Source organism: Schistocerca nitens, chromosome 1, assembly GCF_023898315.1.
Source record: "Schistocerca nitens isolate TAMUIC-IGC-003100 chromosome 1, iqSchNite1.1, whole genome shotgun sequence".
NCBI lineage: Eukaryota > Metazoa > Arthropoda > Insecta > Orthoptera > Acrididae > Schistocerca > Schistocerca nitens.
The window spans coordinates 436685034-436698853 of NC_064614.1; the positions used below are offsets into that span (position 1 = coordinate 436685034).

At 40.6% G+C, this 13820-nt stretch overlaps 1 protein-coding gene across 3 annotated transcripts in view; it reads left to right on the forward strand.

Annotated features, from left to right (window-relative positions):
- The window catches only part of LOC126251359 (leupaxin), a 507262-nt gene that overhangs the window by 201427 nt on the left and 292015 nt on the right, over positions 1-13820 (forward strand). The window contains exon 1 of one of the 3 annotated variants that reach the window (XM_049951772.1): positions 662-683. The exons of the other annotated variants lie outside the window; for them this stretch is intronic. Within the exon in view, the coding sequence (XP_049807729.1) occupies positions 677-683 (7 nt within the window). The 5' untranslated portion in view covers positions 662-676. Of the gene's footprint in view, positions 1-661; positions 684-13820 lie in introns of those variants that run through there. 3 annotated transcript variants of the gene reach the window in all.

The window sequence follows — 13820 nt, forward strand, 5'->3', positions numbered from 1 at the left end:
ATACGCCAGTCACTACTCTTGATGAACTGTGGTATCGTGTTGAAGCTGCATGGGCAGCTGTACCTGTACACGCCATCCAAGCTCTGTTTGACTCAATGCCCAGGCGTATCAAAGCCGTTATATCGGCCAGAGGCGGTTGTTCTGGGTACTGATTTATCAGGATCTATGCACCTAAATTTCGTGAAAGTGTAAGCACATGTCAGTTCTAGTACAATGTATTTGTCCAATGAATACCCGTTTATCATCTGCATTTCTTCTTGGTGTAGCAGTTTTAATGGCCAGTAGTGTATGTGGCCGGATTTCCGATGGGACTCGAGTCCATCCCTGTAAGGAAAGTCCTGTACTGCGCTTATTGTATCTGGAATCTGTCTTCTCCACGGTACGAGAGATGGAATGTTAGAAACCAGCGCTAGTCTGAGGCCGTCGTAGTGAATGGAAAAGCGACGTAGGGATGGGGGGCAGGGCGCTCGCCGGGATGAATGGCACCGCACCGCGCCTCGCCCCGCCCCGCACCGCTGCGCTGCATACCGGCCGCTGCGGCGTGACGCACCCACGCGGGCCGCTCCCAGCCCGGCTGTGAGTGACGTCACGGTCGCGAGCTGCCGCCACGGCGCGCAGTGGGTATATTCTCCGCGGTCCAGAAAGGCGTGCCACTGCCGGCCGGCGAAAACGCACCATGGACGGTAAGTCGCAGCGCAGCTGCCACTGCGCCTGCGCGCTCGGGTTTTCTGTCGGATTTCGTAGGCGCATCAGACTTTAAGTACCGCGACGATGGTTCATTAGAATGTAATTTTACCACGTGGATCTATGTAAGCTTATGGATAGCTGAGATTGTGTCAGAGAGAGCGCAGTTCCTTGCTCGGTACAAAGAGAGAGAGATCAACAGTTCCACGGGTTATGTGTAATCCTGTGGTAGGACCATTCTTGTTTGTTATTTATGAAAGACGATATTCTTTCTCAGACATATCGCACATGTCGCGGTTTTTCCAAGAACGCTCCACCTAATAAAAATGCCGCCGAAGTCCCATGTCATAGCATGGTACAACGCTCTACCAACCGTAAACGTGTAATAACTTTGGAGTCAGGATTAGTAAGTCATCGTGGGATTAACTGTTCAGTCGTCGTGGGATTAACTGCCCAGCCCACTGGGGCTTGCAATGGAACAATCGTATAGGACAAGTACCTTGTTCAAAGTGTAGTGTAAAACAAGTGGAAAGGTTGCGTTCTGTGGTAAGATTTTACAACACTGCACTTCGTTTTCCAACTTCTTGTTTGGCATGTCGTGGTGTACTGCCATCATGAGGTTGCATTAATGGTGTATGAGGAAAACAGACAGTTTCACTCTTCGCGCATCATTACAGGATTACTTGTTTCTGGTAGAGTGACAAAAGTGATGAAAATCATCAGAAAACATACCGCTCAAAGCTAGACGCCAATTATCTCAGAAAAATGGTGATGTCTTGGATAGATACCCGAAATATGATGGAATGTTCTGTCCACTAGGAGAACATCCAGAACTGCTTTTCATCTGGGTAGAATGGGTGATACAAGCGAGTCTAAAAATAGTCCCACGAATTTACAAGTATTGAGAATAATATTAGGTTATGTACAGCTCCTCTTCCCGCTTTCCATCGATGAATGGAACCAGAAGAAGTCTCTGTAGCATAACACTGTGAAAAAGTTTTGTATGTGTGCGAATTCCTAAGGGACCAAATTTCTGAGGTCATCGGTCCCTAGGCTTACACACTATTTAAGCCAACTTAAATTAAGCTAAGAACAACACACACACACACACACACACACACACCCATGCCCGAGGGAGGACTCGAACCTCCAGCGGGAGAGGCCGCGCAATCCGCGACATGGCGCCTCTAACCGCTCGGTCACAAGGTTTTACTGAGCGGTTTCCGCCAGTGGACGTGGTTTAGATTCCGTACAGTGTAAATTATTTTTCCATTTTGCGTTAAATATACAGTTTACGTTTAGTCGCACGCGGTGTGCCATTTGCCTTTACTTGACGCAACACTATCGTTAGCTTAAAAAAGACGTTGCTGTTTATATTTGTGTATGATACATTCCACTCCCTTCTCCTGTTCTTGAATCACTATATCGTCTTATTCTAAGTACACCGGTATGTGACCCATGCTATGTAACACGTGCTTGTTTTTTCCTGTCCGCCGCGTGCAGTTACTCCGACTAAATTGTGCAGTGACTCTGGTCTTGTTCGCACTCGGCTGGAGCGTATTAATTACACCAAATACCAGGATGGTTCCTTTGAAAATCCATTTCCGATTCCCAACCACGACATATTCCATGATGAGCTTCTGTTTTTTTTTTTTTTTTTTTTTTTTTTTTTTTTTTTTTTTTTCCCCTAAGGATCTTGCCTCGAAGAAATGTTAAACTAGAACCTTCCTCCCTTCTGAGATAAGCATACTTTATTTTCCGTTTTGTCGTTAAGATAAATGACTAACCCAGTTCTGCTGGTAGCGCAGAAAACGAATTGAGGGAAGAATTTCTACTTTTGCGTTCGCAAGCCACCGTTCAGTTTCTGGCGGAGGGTAGTTTACCAGTATCATCCCCCATCCCCCTACTACTTACTCAGTTCGCGTATGCTACACTGGAAGAAAGACTAGAGGTAGCCTTTTATATGAGCCCGAATTTCTCTAATTTTGGCGTCGTGATCATGGCGCGAAATGTGTGTCGTACGTGTTGGTAAGCTTCTTGACTCATTCTGGAACGTGGGCTCTCGGAATTCTGTGAGTAAGGCGTTCCGCGATGGACAATGTCTAGTAACGTCTCATGCTGCAGTTCGTTGAACATTTTGTGCATTTCGGTGACTTTCTCACGCCAGCTGAACAAATTCGTGACTAATCGTGCAGCTAATTAATATATTAACTACATGTATAGCCAGCTAATTATTGCGAATATTGCAGTTGTACTGTGACGCCGACAAATATCAGAAGTCTCTTACATACTTTAGCCCTTTCAGGCCTGAAATTTTTCTGGAGAAGGAAAATTTTTCTTTATAATTTAATGTTCTTAGATAATTTTTAATGATTTTAGGTGCAGGATCTTTACAAATAAATTCACCCGTTTGCAATACAGACTTTGAATATTTGGCTCCTTTTTACAGACCAAAATAAGAAATTTTGAAATATGCACTCTTGTAATAAATAAATTGATAATTCAATAATTACCATGGAGAACTACGATAAAAATATTCAGTTATACAGTGGAGTATAACAGCTTCCGTGAATTCTGGTGGTCATACAAGCTGTTGCGCACTGCTACATTCACTTGCTGATGTTTTTACAGTGATGCCAAATAGGTGGGATTACTTGCGCATGATTAAAAGATTGAACATTCACAGATGTGTATTTAAGATTTCCATTGAGGAAAAATATTTCTGGTGCGGCTAATACACACTAAATATTAATGTGCACAGTTGTAGTCACATGGTCTGAAAGGTTAAGTTTCAGAATCACTTCTGCCGACCTTCCTCATACGTATCCCCTTATTTCCCCCGTCTTTGCGTTTAAACCCTGTGCCCTGCTTTGTTTAATGCGAGTTCTTGTTTCATATGTACCATGTCTGTCTTGCTATCAATCGTGTAAACTCTTCATCCTTTTTTTCTTTAGCGTAAGGCTAATTAACTAATTAATTAATTTCAGAACTTTTTACACTTTTGTACTTTCACGCTGAAAGGTGTTATCTTACACGAAGATTAACTCCGTTCTTTCTCTGAGTTATTTTATTCCTATTCTAACTTCTCTATCATTTTCTGCAGGGTGCACCGGTAGGAATGATCATTCAAAGCGAAAAGCCTCTTACATGTGGATTCTAAAGTGCATACCTAAAGATCTGTGAGCTCTAGTTCATCTTCGATTCTGTGAAACGAATCTCTTCCACGTCAGGCTCTTTGCTTTCAATATTTTTAGAGATGGTACTATTGACTAAAACAAGGAAAAAAGTCCAGTAAAACTGGGCTCAGAAGTGCATACCTGAAGAGCTATCAGCACTTGTTCATCATGCTACTGTGAAACATGTCTCTTCCATTGATCAAGTGCTCATAGTTTTTAAGGTATGCAGTTTACAGCTCATGTTTAGTATACAATTTTCTCTTGTTTTGTCCCATACTGCCTCCTAAAATATGAAAAGCAGAGAGCTTGCAGGAGAAGAGATATGCTACGCAGTATCAAAAATGAACAAGTGCTCGTAGCTCTTAAGGTACGCAGTTTAGGTCCCCTGTTTGCTAGACATATTCGCTTCTAATGATCGTGTCTGTCATATCCCTGTATACTGACTATTCCTCGTGAGACATCTTGTAGATTTTGTCCTCGTTATACATTGCAAAAACTACATGTGGCGTGTGGCTGGTGTCAGAAATAGGAAAGATCTAAAAAAAATATATCGTTTTTTAGCAAGTCTGTATCTTATACTTTCAGCAGTTCTATTCGTTTTTAGTTTTGAAGCCTCAGGAAGAGCAAGGTTGTGTAGAGGTTAAGAGATACTGAACTGAAATTCCACATCTACATCTATACTTCGCAGATCACTATGAAGTGTGTGGCAGGGGGCACTTCTCACTGTAACTCGTAAGATTTTTTTCTACTTCCATAAGCGTATGGAACGCGGCAAGAATGACTGCTTAAAAGCCTTTGTGTGCACGTCTTCTGGCTCCATACTGGAGCGATGCTTAGAGAATGTAGTATATTTCTAGAGTCCTTGCTAAATACTGGTTCTTGAAATTTTGTAAGTAGTGTTTCGATAAATAGTTTGCGTCTGTCTTCCAAGAGTCTGTAAATTCGGGGTTTCAAGGAGCGTTTGCGTGACGCTCTCCCATGAGTCAAACAAATCTGTGAAAATTCCTTCTGTCCTGCTTTGTATACGTTTGCTTTCTGGAAAACAGGGTTCAAATCCCCATTCGGCCACCCAGATTTAGGTTATCTGTGGCTCCACTGAACCACTTCATGTGATTGACAGGGCCGGCCGCGGGGTTCTGGCGCTGCAGTCCGGAACCGCGGGACTGCTACGGTCGCAGGTTCGAATCCTGCCTCGGGCATGGGTGTGTGTGATGTCCTTAGGTTAGTTAGGTTCAAGTAGTTCTAAGTTCTAGGGGACTTATGACCTAAGATGTTGAGTCCCATAGTGCTCAGAGCCATTTGAACCATTTTTGTGATTGACAGGGTGGTTTGTTTGGGAATAACATGACCAATTTCCTTGCCCACCCTTGTTGTTCAGTCTGCTCCGCCTCCAGTCATCTTTTTTTTTTTTTCGACAACGTATTGGATTGGACCTATCTCTAAACCTCCATATTTACTGCTTAAGTCTCCGAAAAATGCATGGCCGGAGGGAACTGTGTAGCCACCTTCCCGTTCATTCACGAATAAAGCGAGGGGAAAAATTCTGGTTGTACGCCTCTGTACGAGGCATAATCTCTTTCATTATTCTCAAGATCACTGCGAGAAATGAAAGATGACTGTAGTAGAGTAACTCCACAGTCATCTTCGAATACTGTTTCCCGAATTTTACCGTACAGGGTATCTAGAGAAATGCGTCTCCTTTCTTTCAGAGATTCCTATTGAATTCCCCTAGCATCACGGGTTATATTTTTGTATGGCTATGCCTACCTGTTGCGATCCTGGCAGCGCGTCGTCCTCGATTTCTGTTATTCCTCACTTGATAAGATCTCCAACGGGTGGAGAAATATTCTAGAATTCGTCGCCCATGCGTCTCCTATGTGGTTTCCTTCGCGATGCACCCAGTATTCCTAAACCCCTTCCAACAAATATGAATCTTTTATTCGACACAATGCGACGATTTAAATCTTTTATTTGATGTATTAAGACTGATTTCAGGTCTTCTTTGAATTTCCCGCCGCATAGTAGCATTACCTCCAGGTATTTAAATGACAAGACACGCTGCAGAAGCTCACCGGCAAACTTGTAATCTTCTCTTCGGATATTACAGTGTTCTTCCCTTGTTTGTAGGCATTACCTTGCGTTTATCCATTTTTCAAGAGAACAGACAGCCAGAACACGAAATGGAAATAGTCTAAGCCGTTCTGCATTCTATCACAAACGCCATTTGGCGGTACCTTCATGTATGCAACAGCTTTCCTGTGAACAATCCGAGAGTGCTGTGCTAGCCTTACTGATAAATTATTCATATATTAGTAGCAGTCAAATAAAAAAACAAATGGAAAAAGTAAGTTAGCTGTTTATTATTTCAAAAGTAATCCCCATAACTGTTAACATACGCATCGCACTGTGAGACAAGACGGTCTGTGCCTTCATGGAAAAAGTTTTGCGGTAGCCTACAGAACCATGATTGTACCCAGGCGTGCACCTCTTCGCTGGAATCAAATCGACGGCCACGAATGTCATTGTTCAGGGCCCCAAAAGTATGGAAGTTCAAATGGTTCAAATGGCTCTGAGCACTATGGGACTCAACATCTTAGGTCATAAGTCCCCTAGAACTTAGAACTACTTAAACCTAACTAACCTAAGGACATCACACACACCCATGCCCGAGGCAGGATTCGAACCTGCGACCGTAGCAGTCCCGCGGTTCCGGACTGCAGCGCCAGAACCGCTAGACCACCGCGGCCGGCAGTATGGAAGTCACATGGGGAGAGATCTGGAATGTATGGAGGCTGCATAAGGGGTTTCCAGCGAAACTTCTGCAGCGTGGTCGAAACCCCCGTCGCAACATGTGGGCGGGCATTGTCCTGCAGCAGAATGACGGCGTCTGCGAACATTCCTGGGCGTTTCGACTTGATGGCGCGCGCAGCAGTACGTGGACACTTTGCAGAAACTGAATCGGAATGTCAAGTCCAAACGCCCATGGATGTTGACGGACGGCACCATTCTGTTGCAGTACAATGCCCACCCACATGGTGCCAAGGTTGTTTCGACCACGCTGCTGAAGTTTCGCTGGGAACCCCTTACGCAGCCTCCATACATTCCAGATCTCTACCGATGCGATTTCCATATTTTTGGAGCTCAGAAGAAATACATTCGTGGCCGTCGGTTAGCTTCGGACGAAGAAGTGCACACCTGAGTACAATCATCATCCCGTAGGTAACCGAAAATATTTTCCCATGACGCTATTGACAGTGGGATGAATGTACTAGCAGTTATGGCTATTACTTTTAAAATAATACACAGTTTCCTTACTTTTTTCCATCTGTCTCGTTTTCATTTTACTGTCCGTTATACAGTCAGTTCTGTCATCAGAAATTCTTTGAGCCAGCCACAATCATACAGAATTACTTCTCAGACATGTATCTTTGTTGTCAGTCGACGATATAGATGAGGGGTGACGTAGTCACTATGAAAGTGACAATGATCCAATGAGACGAAATTTTGTTAAGTACCTCAACAATCTCTGATCGCAAATATTTGTTTATTCAGTTACCAGTTACTGTCATTATGGTCATCTCCAGATTGATCTAAAAAGAAAACATGTCCATATTTGTGACAAAATGTACGTAACAGTACGCTATCAACTACTAAAAGCAGTACCATATAACGTACACGGTCTGGAAGCTTAGCAAACTTACCTGTCTTCATGAAGTTAACAGAGTAACCAAGTAAAATTTATAGGCGTACATGATATCATCACATTCAATAAAATGATGATAAACTGGTGAACACTGATGATCCGTAACGTCGGATAGTCGCTGGCGTACTGTCTTACAACTATTGTGGAGACAGTTAGGTGCCAACATCTAGCGGCCACGCCTCCTCAGCTGCCTCCACCATAGTTGTAAAGCAGTACGCCTTCGACGACCCGATGTTACAGATCAACAGATTTCACCATTTTATCATCATTTTATTGAATGTGACGAAGTAAAGAGATACTGGACTACCGTTCTTTTTAGTGACAACCAAGCTCGTAAGATTGGACGACTCTCACAGGCTACCGTATACTACCACCCAGTTGGCTACGACCAATGATAACAAATTGCCAATAGCAGCACGCAAGGGAAGATCCACGGACGTAGTAAGTGCACTTTTGCCGTTAAAAGAATTAGTGTTGCTGTAATATGGCCAGGTTGTTTACGAGGGGCAGTTGTGGATGTACAGGTCTTGGTGGGATGAACTGTGCGCCCGTGGCTGCTTTGCGCTGCAACTCCTGCTGTACGATCTAACAAGGGGAGGCCGCCAATTGTGAAATTCAGATTCGATTCATACAGCGCATAATAAAAGCTCATGGCCAGAGGTGCAATGTGGCAAAGCACCAAGATGCACTTCTCAGCCGTTGTCGAGAAAATCGACAGTTAAAAGAAACCGTTGCGATGAAATACTCTCTACGATTAATACTTTCCCACAGCGTCATGGTGCAGCGGTAAGCGCTCGGGTTCGTAATCCGAAGGTTGCCGGATCGAATATCGCGCCATGCAACTTTTTTTTTTTTTAGTATTTGTTTTTTGTAATTCATATATATAAAATTCCCGGCAATCAGTTGCAACAATTATGCATATAATAAGTTGTTGAAAGTCGTTTGTCGTGGAAAAACTGGCGACTTCGAACATGATTATGTTTTCCGCAAACAAAGTTGTAATTCACAAATGTTATTAATTGTCTTATTGTCTTCATAATGTTTACCACGTATAGTTAACGGAAGACGTAGAAACGATATTCCGAAACGAATACGTATAATGTAAGTCAAACGTTCGAATTAGAACAGAGACCCCACGATATATATATATATATATATATATATATATATATATATATATATATATATATGAACTACAAAAAACAAATACTAAAAAAAAAGGTTGCATGGCGCGAGATTCGATCCGGCGACTTTCGGATTACGAACCCGAGCGCTTACCCTTGCGCGACGACACTGTGGAAAATTATTAATCGTAGAGAGTATTTCACCGCAACGGTTTCTTTTAACTCTCGATTTTCTCGACAACGGCTGAGAAGTGCATCTTGGTGCTTTGCCACATTACACTTCTGGCCATGAGCTTTTATTATGCGCAGTATGAATCGAATCTGAATTTCACAATTGGCGGCCTCCCCTTGTAAGGTGGTAGAGTCAGAGCCACAGCAGTTACTGACCCCTGCCTCGATAGAGCCAGCAATTTAACAGTGTGTCAAGCAACAAATAACCACAAAATTTGTGAATATGAATATTAAGCTGGTTAACACCAGGTGCTAAACAAGTGACAAGGTACAGCGAAGTTACGTGCATCAAGTATGGAATTAGAGCCGTGTTTAAACGCAATATGTGGCTCAACCGCCAGTTGTGTTTGAGACTCCTACAGCTAACTAAAACTTTATCTCCAATGCAGTGATGACTTAATAGTCAGGACTGTCAACGATTAAGCACATGTTGTGAATAAGGTAGTTAGAGAGAAGCGTATAAAGAAAATAAATGATATCGTAGTTCACAATCGAACGGAAAGAATTCATAGAGATGACCAAATACTGAACAATAACTTCACACTTTCAACGTGTAGAAAATCTGAGACACAAACATTTCACAACAGCAGAGCAGTACCTTATGAATAAAGGCGTAACATTTAACCTTCCTTCCAAACTACAAAGTAGTATCATTAGAAATCTTATATTTAGCAGAAAAAGAACCTTCGACATGACACAACTCCCCAGTGTAGATCAAAACAGAATTACTTCTGAAATCTCCAAAATCATTTCTGAGCAAATGAAGCCTGACAACAAAGACAATCACAGCAGGAAATGACCAATGTACACTGTAAAATATTAACAAGAAATTAAAAGCACATGGTGCAATAGGACTAAAACTGACAAAGGCAACACATTAATTGTAATAAAAACTGGCGAGTTTAAAAATAAAGTTTATTATTTTTTTTAAAGAGCAATGAAACTAAGCAAAACATAATCTTACAAACAAATTCAATGCACAAATCAGGGAAGCCCTTAAAAACTCAGTTTGTCCTTCACAGGTAAAGAAGTATGCATGATTACAAAACCCAGAGCCCAAACATTACACGCACGACCAAAGATTCATAAAAAAAATGCCTATCCGACCTATTAGCTGAACATATCACAAATACTAGTAGTAAAAACAACAGCAAACTTGTTTCTTTTGATATTACTAGTTTTTATACAAATATTGATATTAAATAAACTACGGATATAATTGAAAATAACTTAATCAAACATAAAAAAATTATGTCGTGGTGAAATCTGTGAGCTTATTCAGCAACTTACTGTTTCTTTTGACCTTATTCAGCAACTTACTTATTCTTTTGACTACTTCAGCTTTCGAAATGATATATACACATAACTGTACAGTTCGACCATGGGGAGCTACATCATAGCGGGAACCATACCTGACGTATTCATTAACTGAATTTTCACATTATGAGAGTATTGAAGGGCGATCTGTTTTTAAGCGGAATAACACGGTTTAGTATGTGTGCAGCATATGTAAACAGATGTGCTTTGTGTGCTGTATTTGTATCATATAACAAGCGTCTGTGAGCTATGTGTATGGCCTTTTGGACAAGGTGACGTGTGTTTTTAAATATTTTAGCGATGACAAACGTTTATAATATGCTGAGTTTTATCCACATGACGCCTTGTCCATGAGGTTCAGCATAAAATGAATATATTTTACTACAGAAAAATGTTCAAGGTGCGTAAATGTACAGGTCCACTTCCGGTTTTTTATAGTACCAAACTAAAACTTTTATACCAAATGTTACAGTTTAACTTACGAGAAATATTCCATGTATTGGATTTTCTCACAGATCTGAAAAGACAGCTAAGACTGTTAAAATTGGAAATTGGTTGTCTTAAATAAAAAAAAAAGTGTGATCTTGGCCTTTGAAGGTTTTGTAACAAGTATTCATTAGCCATACTGAATAAAATTTTTTTGAGTGATTAAAACAGATAGCTTAGTCGTCTTGAACGGTTTAAGAGCAAGACTTTGCTAATGGATCAATCCATGGTTACGGATATAACATTTGTATAATTGACAAAGAAGTAGTAACATGAAAATAAAAAGCAGGTAGACCAGAATATTAATCATATACAACCAAAGTTTGAGGTAGCAAGCTGTGTTCGTTTGCCACTAAATAAAAGAACAGGTGATGTCACAGACGTAACAACCCTTCACTTTTCATGGAATTACCCTAATGCACAATAAGGTCAAATTCGCCAGTAAAGTCGAAGTGAATAACAATAGTAACTTTTTGGATGTTATAATAAAGAAAAAGGATTTAATGCACAAATTACAAAATTTTCTGGAAACCAAAGGCTACAGACACATTAATCAATGTTGAACTCTGCACCTAGTAATCCATAAAAACCATACTTTTACACATTGATATCGAGCATGATAAAGTTGCAGTTTGCTGAAGACTAGATTAACAAAGAAATAGAAAAATTTAGCCAAAGTCGACGATTTTGAAGTACAAATGTTTAAGAAATGTATAAACAAATATTTAAAATTAAGAAAAAGTCCACCACCAATTATGTTACTCTAGAGAGAGGATTGGCTAAGCAAAGGACTAATCTCACATTTCTTCCATATCAAGGGAAGCATTTTAAGCACACTTTTAAACATATAAAAATAAAAATTGTATTTCGCATCAAGTGCAGTATTAAAAGAACTGTAAGACACGTCTCATATAGAACAGAACCATGCATTAAATCAGGAGTATGTAAAATTAGATGTTATGATTGTGACGTGATAGTCAGAGCGTCCCAGAAAGTACAACTTCAGTGTCATGGAATTCGACTGTTAATTAACTTCCATTGAAGAAAAGAGAATAGTGTCTCATGTACCAACTCAAAAAGTTTTGTTCTGGTTTTTCAACCAAGTTCTACATGAGCTCTTTACGTAAACAACTTTTGGAGTACCTGATGCACTGTGGTACGACGGATTCACTGTTCTTTTGATGCCCTACGAACAGACTTCTACGGTGAATGCTGGAAAACTGTTGGAATTCTCTTTGTATCTTCTTCTCCTTGGCCTACCTGCATAGCGCCTCAAATCCACACTTCATGTCTGCATGAAGTTCCTCTACCATCTTCTTATGGATAGCCCAGAGGTTTTGTGCATTGCATTCTGAAAGTTCTCTTAACTGAGATGCCTGACTTCCTGTCAATAAACTAAACGACACACTGTGGCTTTTTCTGTGCAGAATCACTTCTGCGATTCATTTATGATGCTCCTACCACCCTACAAAAAAAAAAAAAAAAAAAAAAAAAAAAAAAAAAAAAAAAAAAAAAAAAAAAAGTTTTTCAGTTACGTTGAAGTTGTCACTTGGAAAGGCAAAACATTTATTAATTACTTTAAGTATAAAACTGAGTTGATGCAGCAGACAAACTTCACTTTTTGTCCCTAAGTTAATTACAGGTCGAGTTAAAAGACACTTAAATTGTAAAGTACCTTCCGGGGACACCCGTTACATTCGGCAAACTGGAAAGAATTTTCTGAATCTCTTGGAAAAACACACGAAATCTAACGGCAATAATCCAGATGAATTTCCGATGCATCGCATACACAACAAACGCATTTGGTGAAGCATTCACGATAAACACGAAATTCTTCATTATGCAAAGAAAGGGAAGAAAATGAATAATCTAGCAGAAATCGAAATTTTCAGTCATTTTAGAAATCAACCACACACACACACACGAGCGAACAAACTTAACAATAAAACAGAAGGTATCTCGACAATTTTACTGGTATTCTGCTTACAGCTAATCAAAACCAAAGTAGCAGTTCCATTCGTACTTCTCGCACAGACAGCTAGGATGATTCGTTCATAGTTACCTCACTAACAGATAAGATCATACATACTAAGTGAAATTTTAAATTTTAGAACTTCCCATTTTGTTTCATCTTGTATTAAAAATAAATTATTTTAGTATCTCTACTCTGAAATGGCTAACCGCTCTAACTTTTTTCATTTCTGAACGGTTTCCCCTCCTCATGTGCACAAACTTATCGTCGAAACATCATGAACAGTTAAATTTTTGCAAGGAGAAAGCATTGGAAGCTCAAAATATGAATACGTTCATTTTTATACGTGTAGCAAATTTTTCAAGGTAACTATCTGTACATTAAATTACTGTCGTACGATTGCGTTTCCATTTCACATCTGTTAATACGCAGCTGGTCACTGGATAATGGCTTAAAAACCCATAACCGGTTGTGAAACTAAGGAAAATTATGAATAATTGACAACCTGAGTAGGAAAAAGACCGTTTCATTCAATCTGTGAGTCTTTTCAGTAATGCCGAGTTCTGTTCCAGTATTGGATGACGCTCGAGGGAAGTGGAATTTCCGTGTAACGCTGTACTACAAAATCTGCCTCAGTGAACCAAGAGCTGCGGTTTCCTGCGGTGACGGAGTTCCGCCGGCAGTATTTCCTGCGTCCTATGCTTGGACAGTGGAACTTGGAGTATGGGGAGGCTATCAGAATAAGAGTATCATGGTGATGTGTTTTCTGGGAAGTGCAGCAACACGTTAACCCTTCAGTTGCCAGCGACTGTATCCCTGCACAGTCGTCGTGTCTCCAGTGCTAACGACGTATACAGGGTGGTCCATTGATCTAGACCGGGCCAAATATTTCACGAAATAAGCGTCAAATGAAAAAACTGCAAAGAACGAAACTTGTCTAGCTTGAAGGGGGAAACCAGATGGCGCTATGGTTGGCCCGCTAGATGGCGCTGCCATAGGTCAAACGGATATCAACTGCGTTTATATTTTTACTTCATATTCGTGTAGTACGTAAAGAAATATGAATGTTTTAGTTGGACCACTTTTTTTCTCTTTGTGATAGATGGCGCTATAATAGTCACAAACAT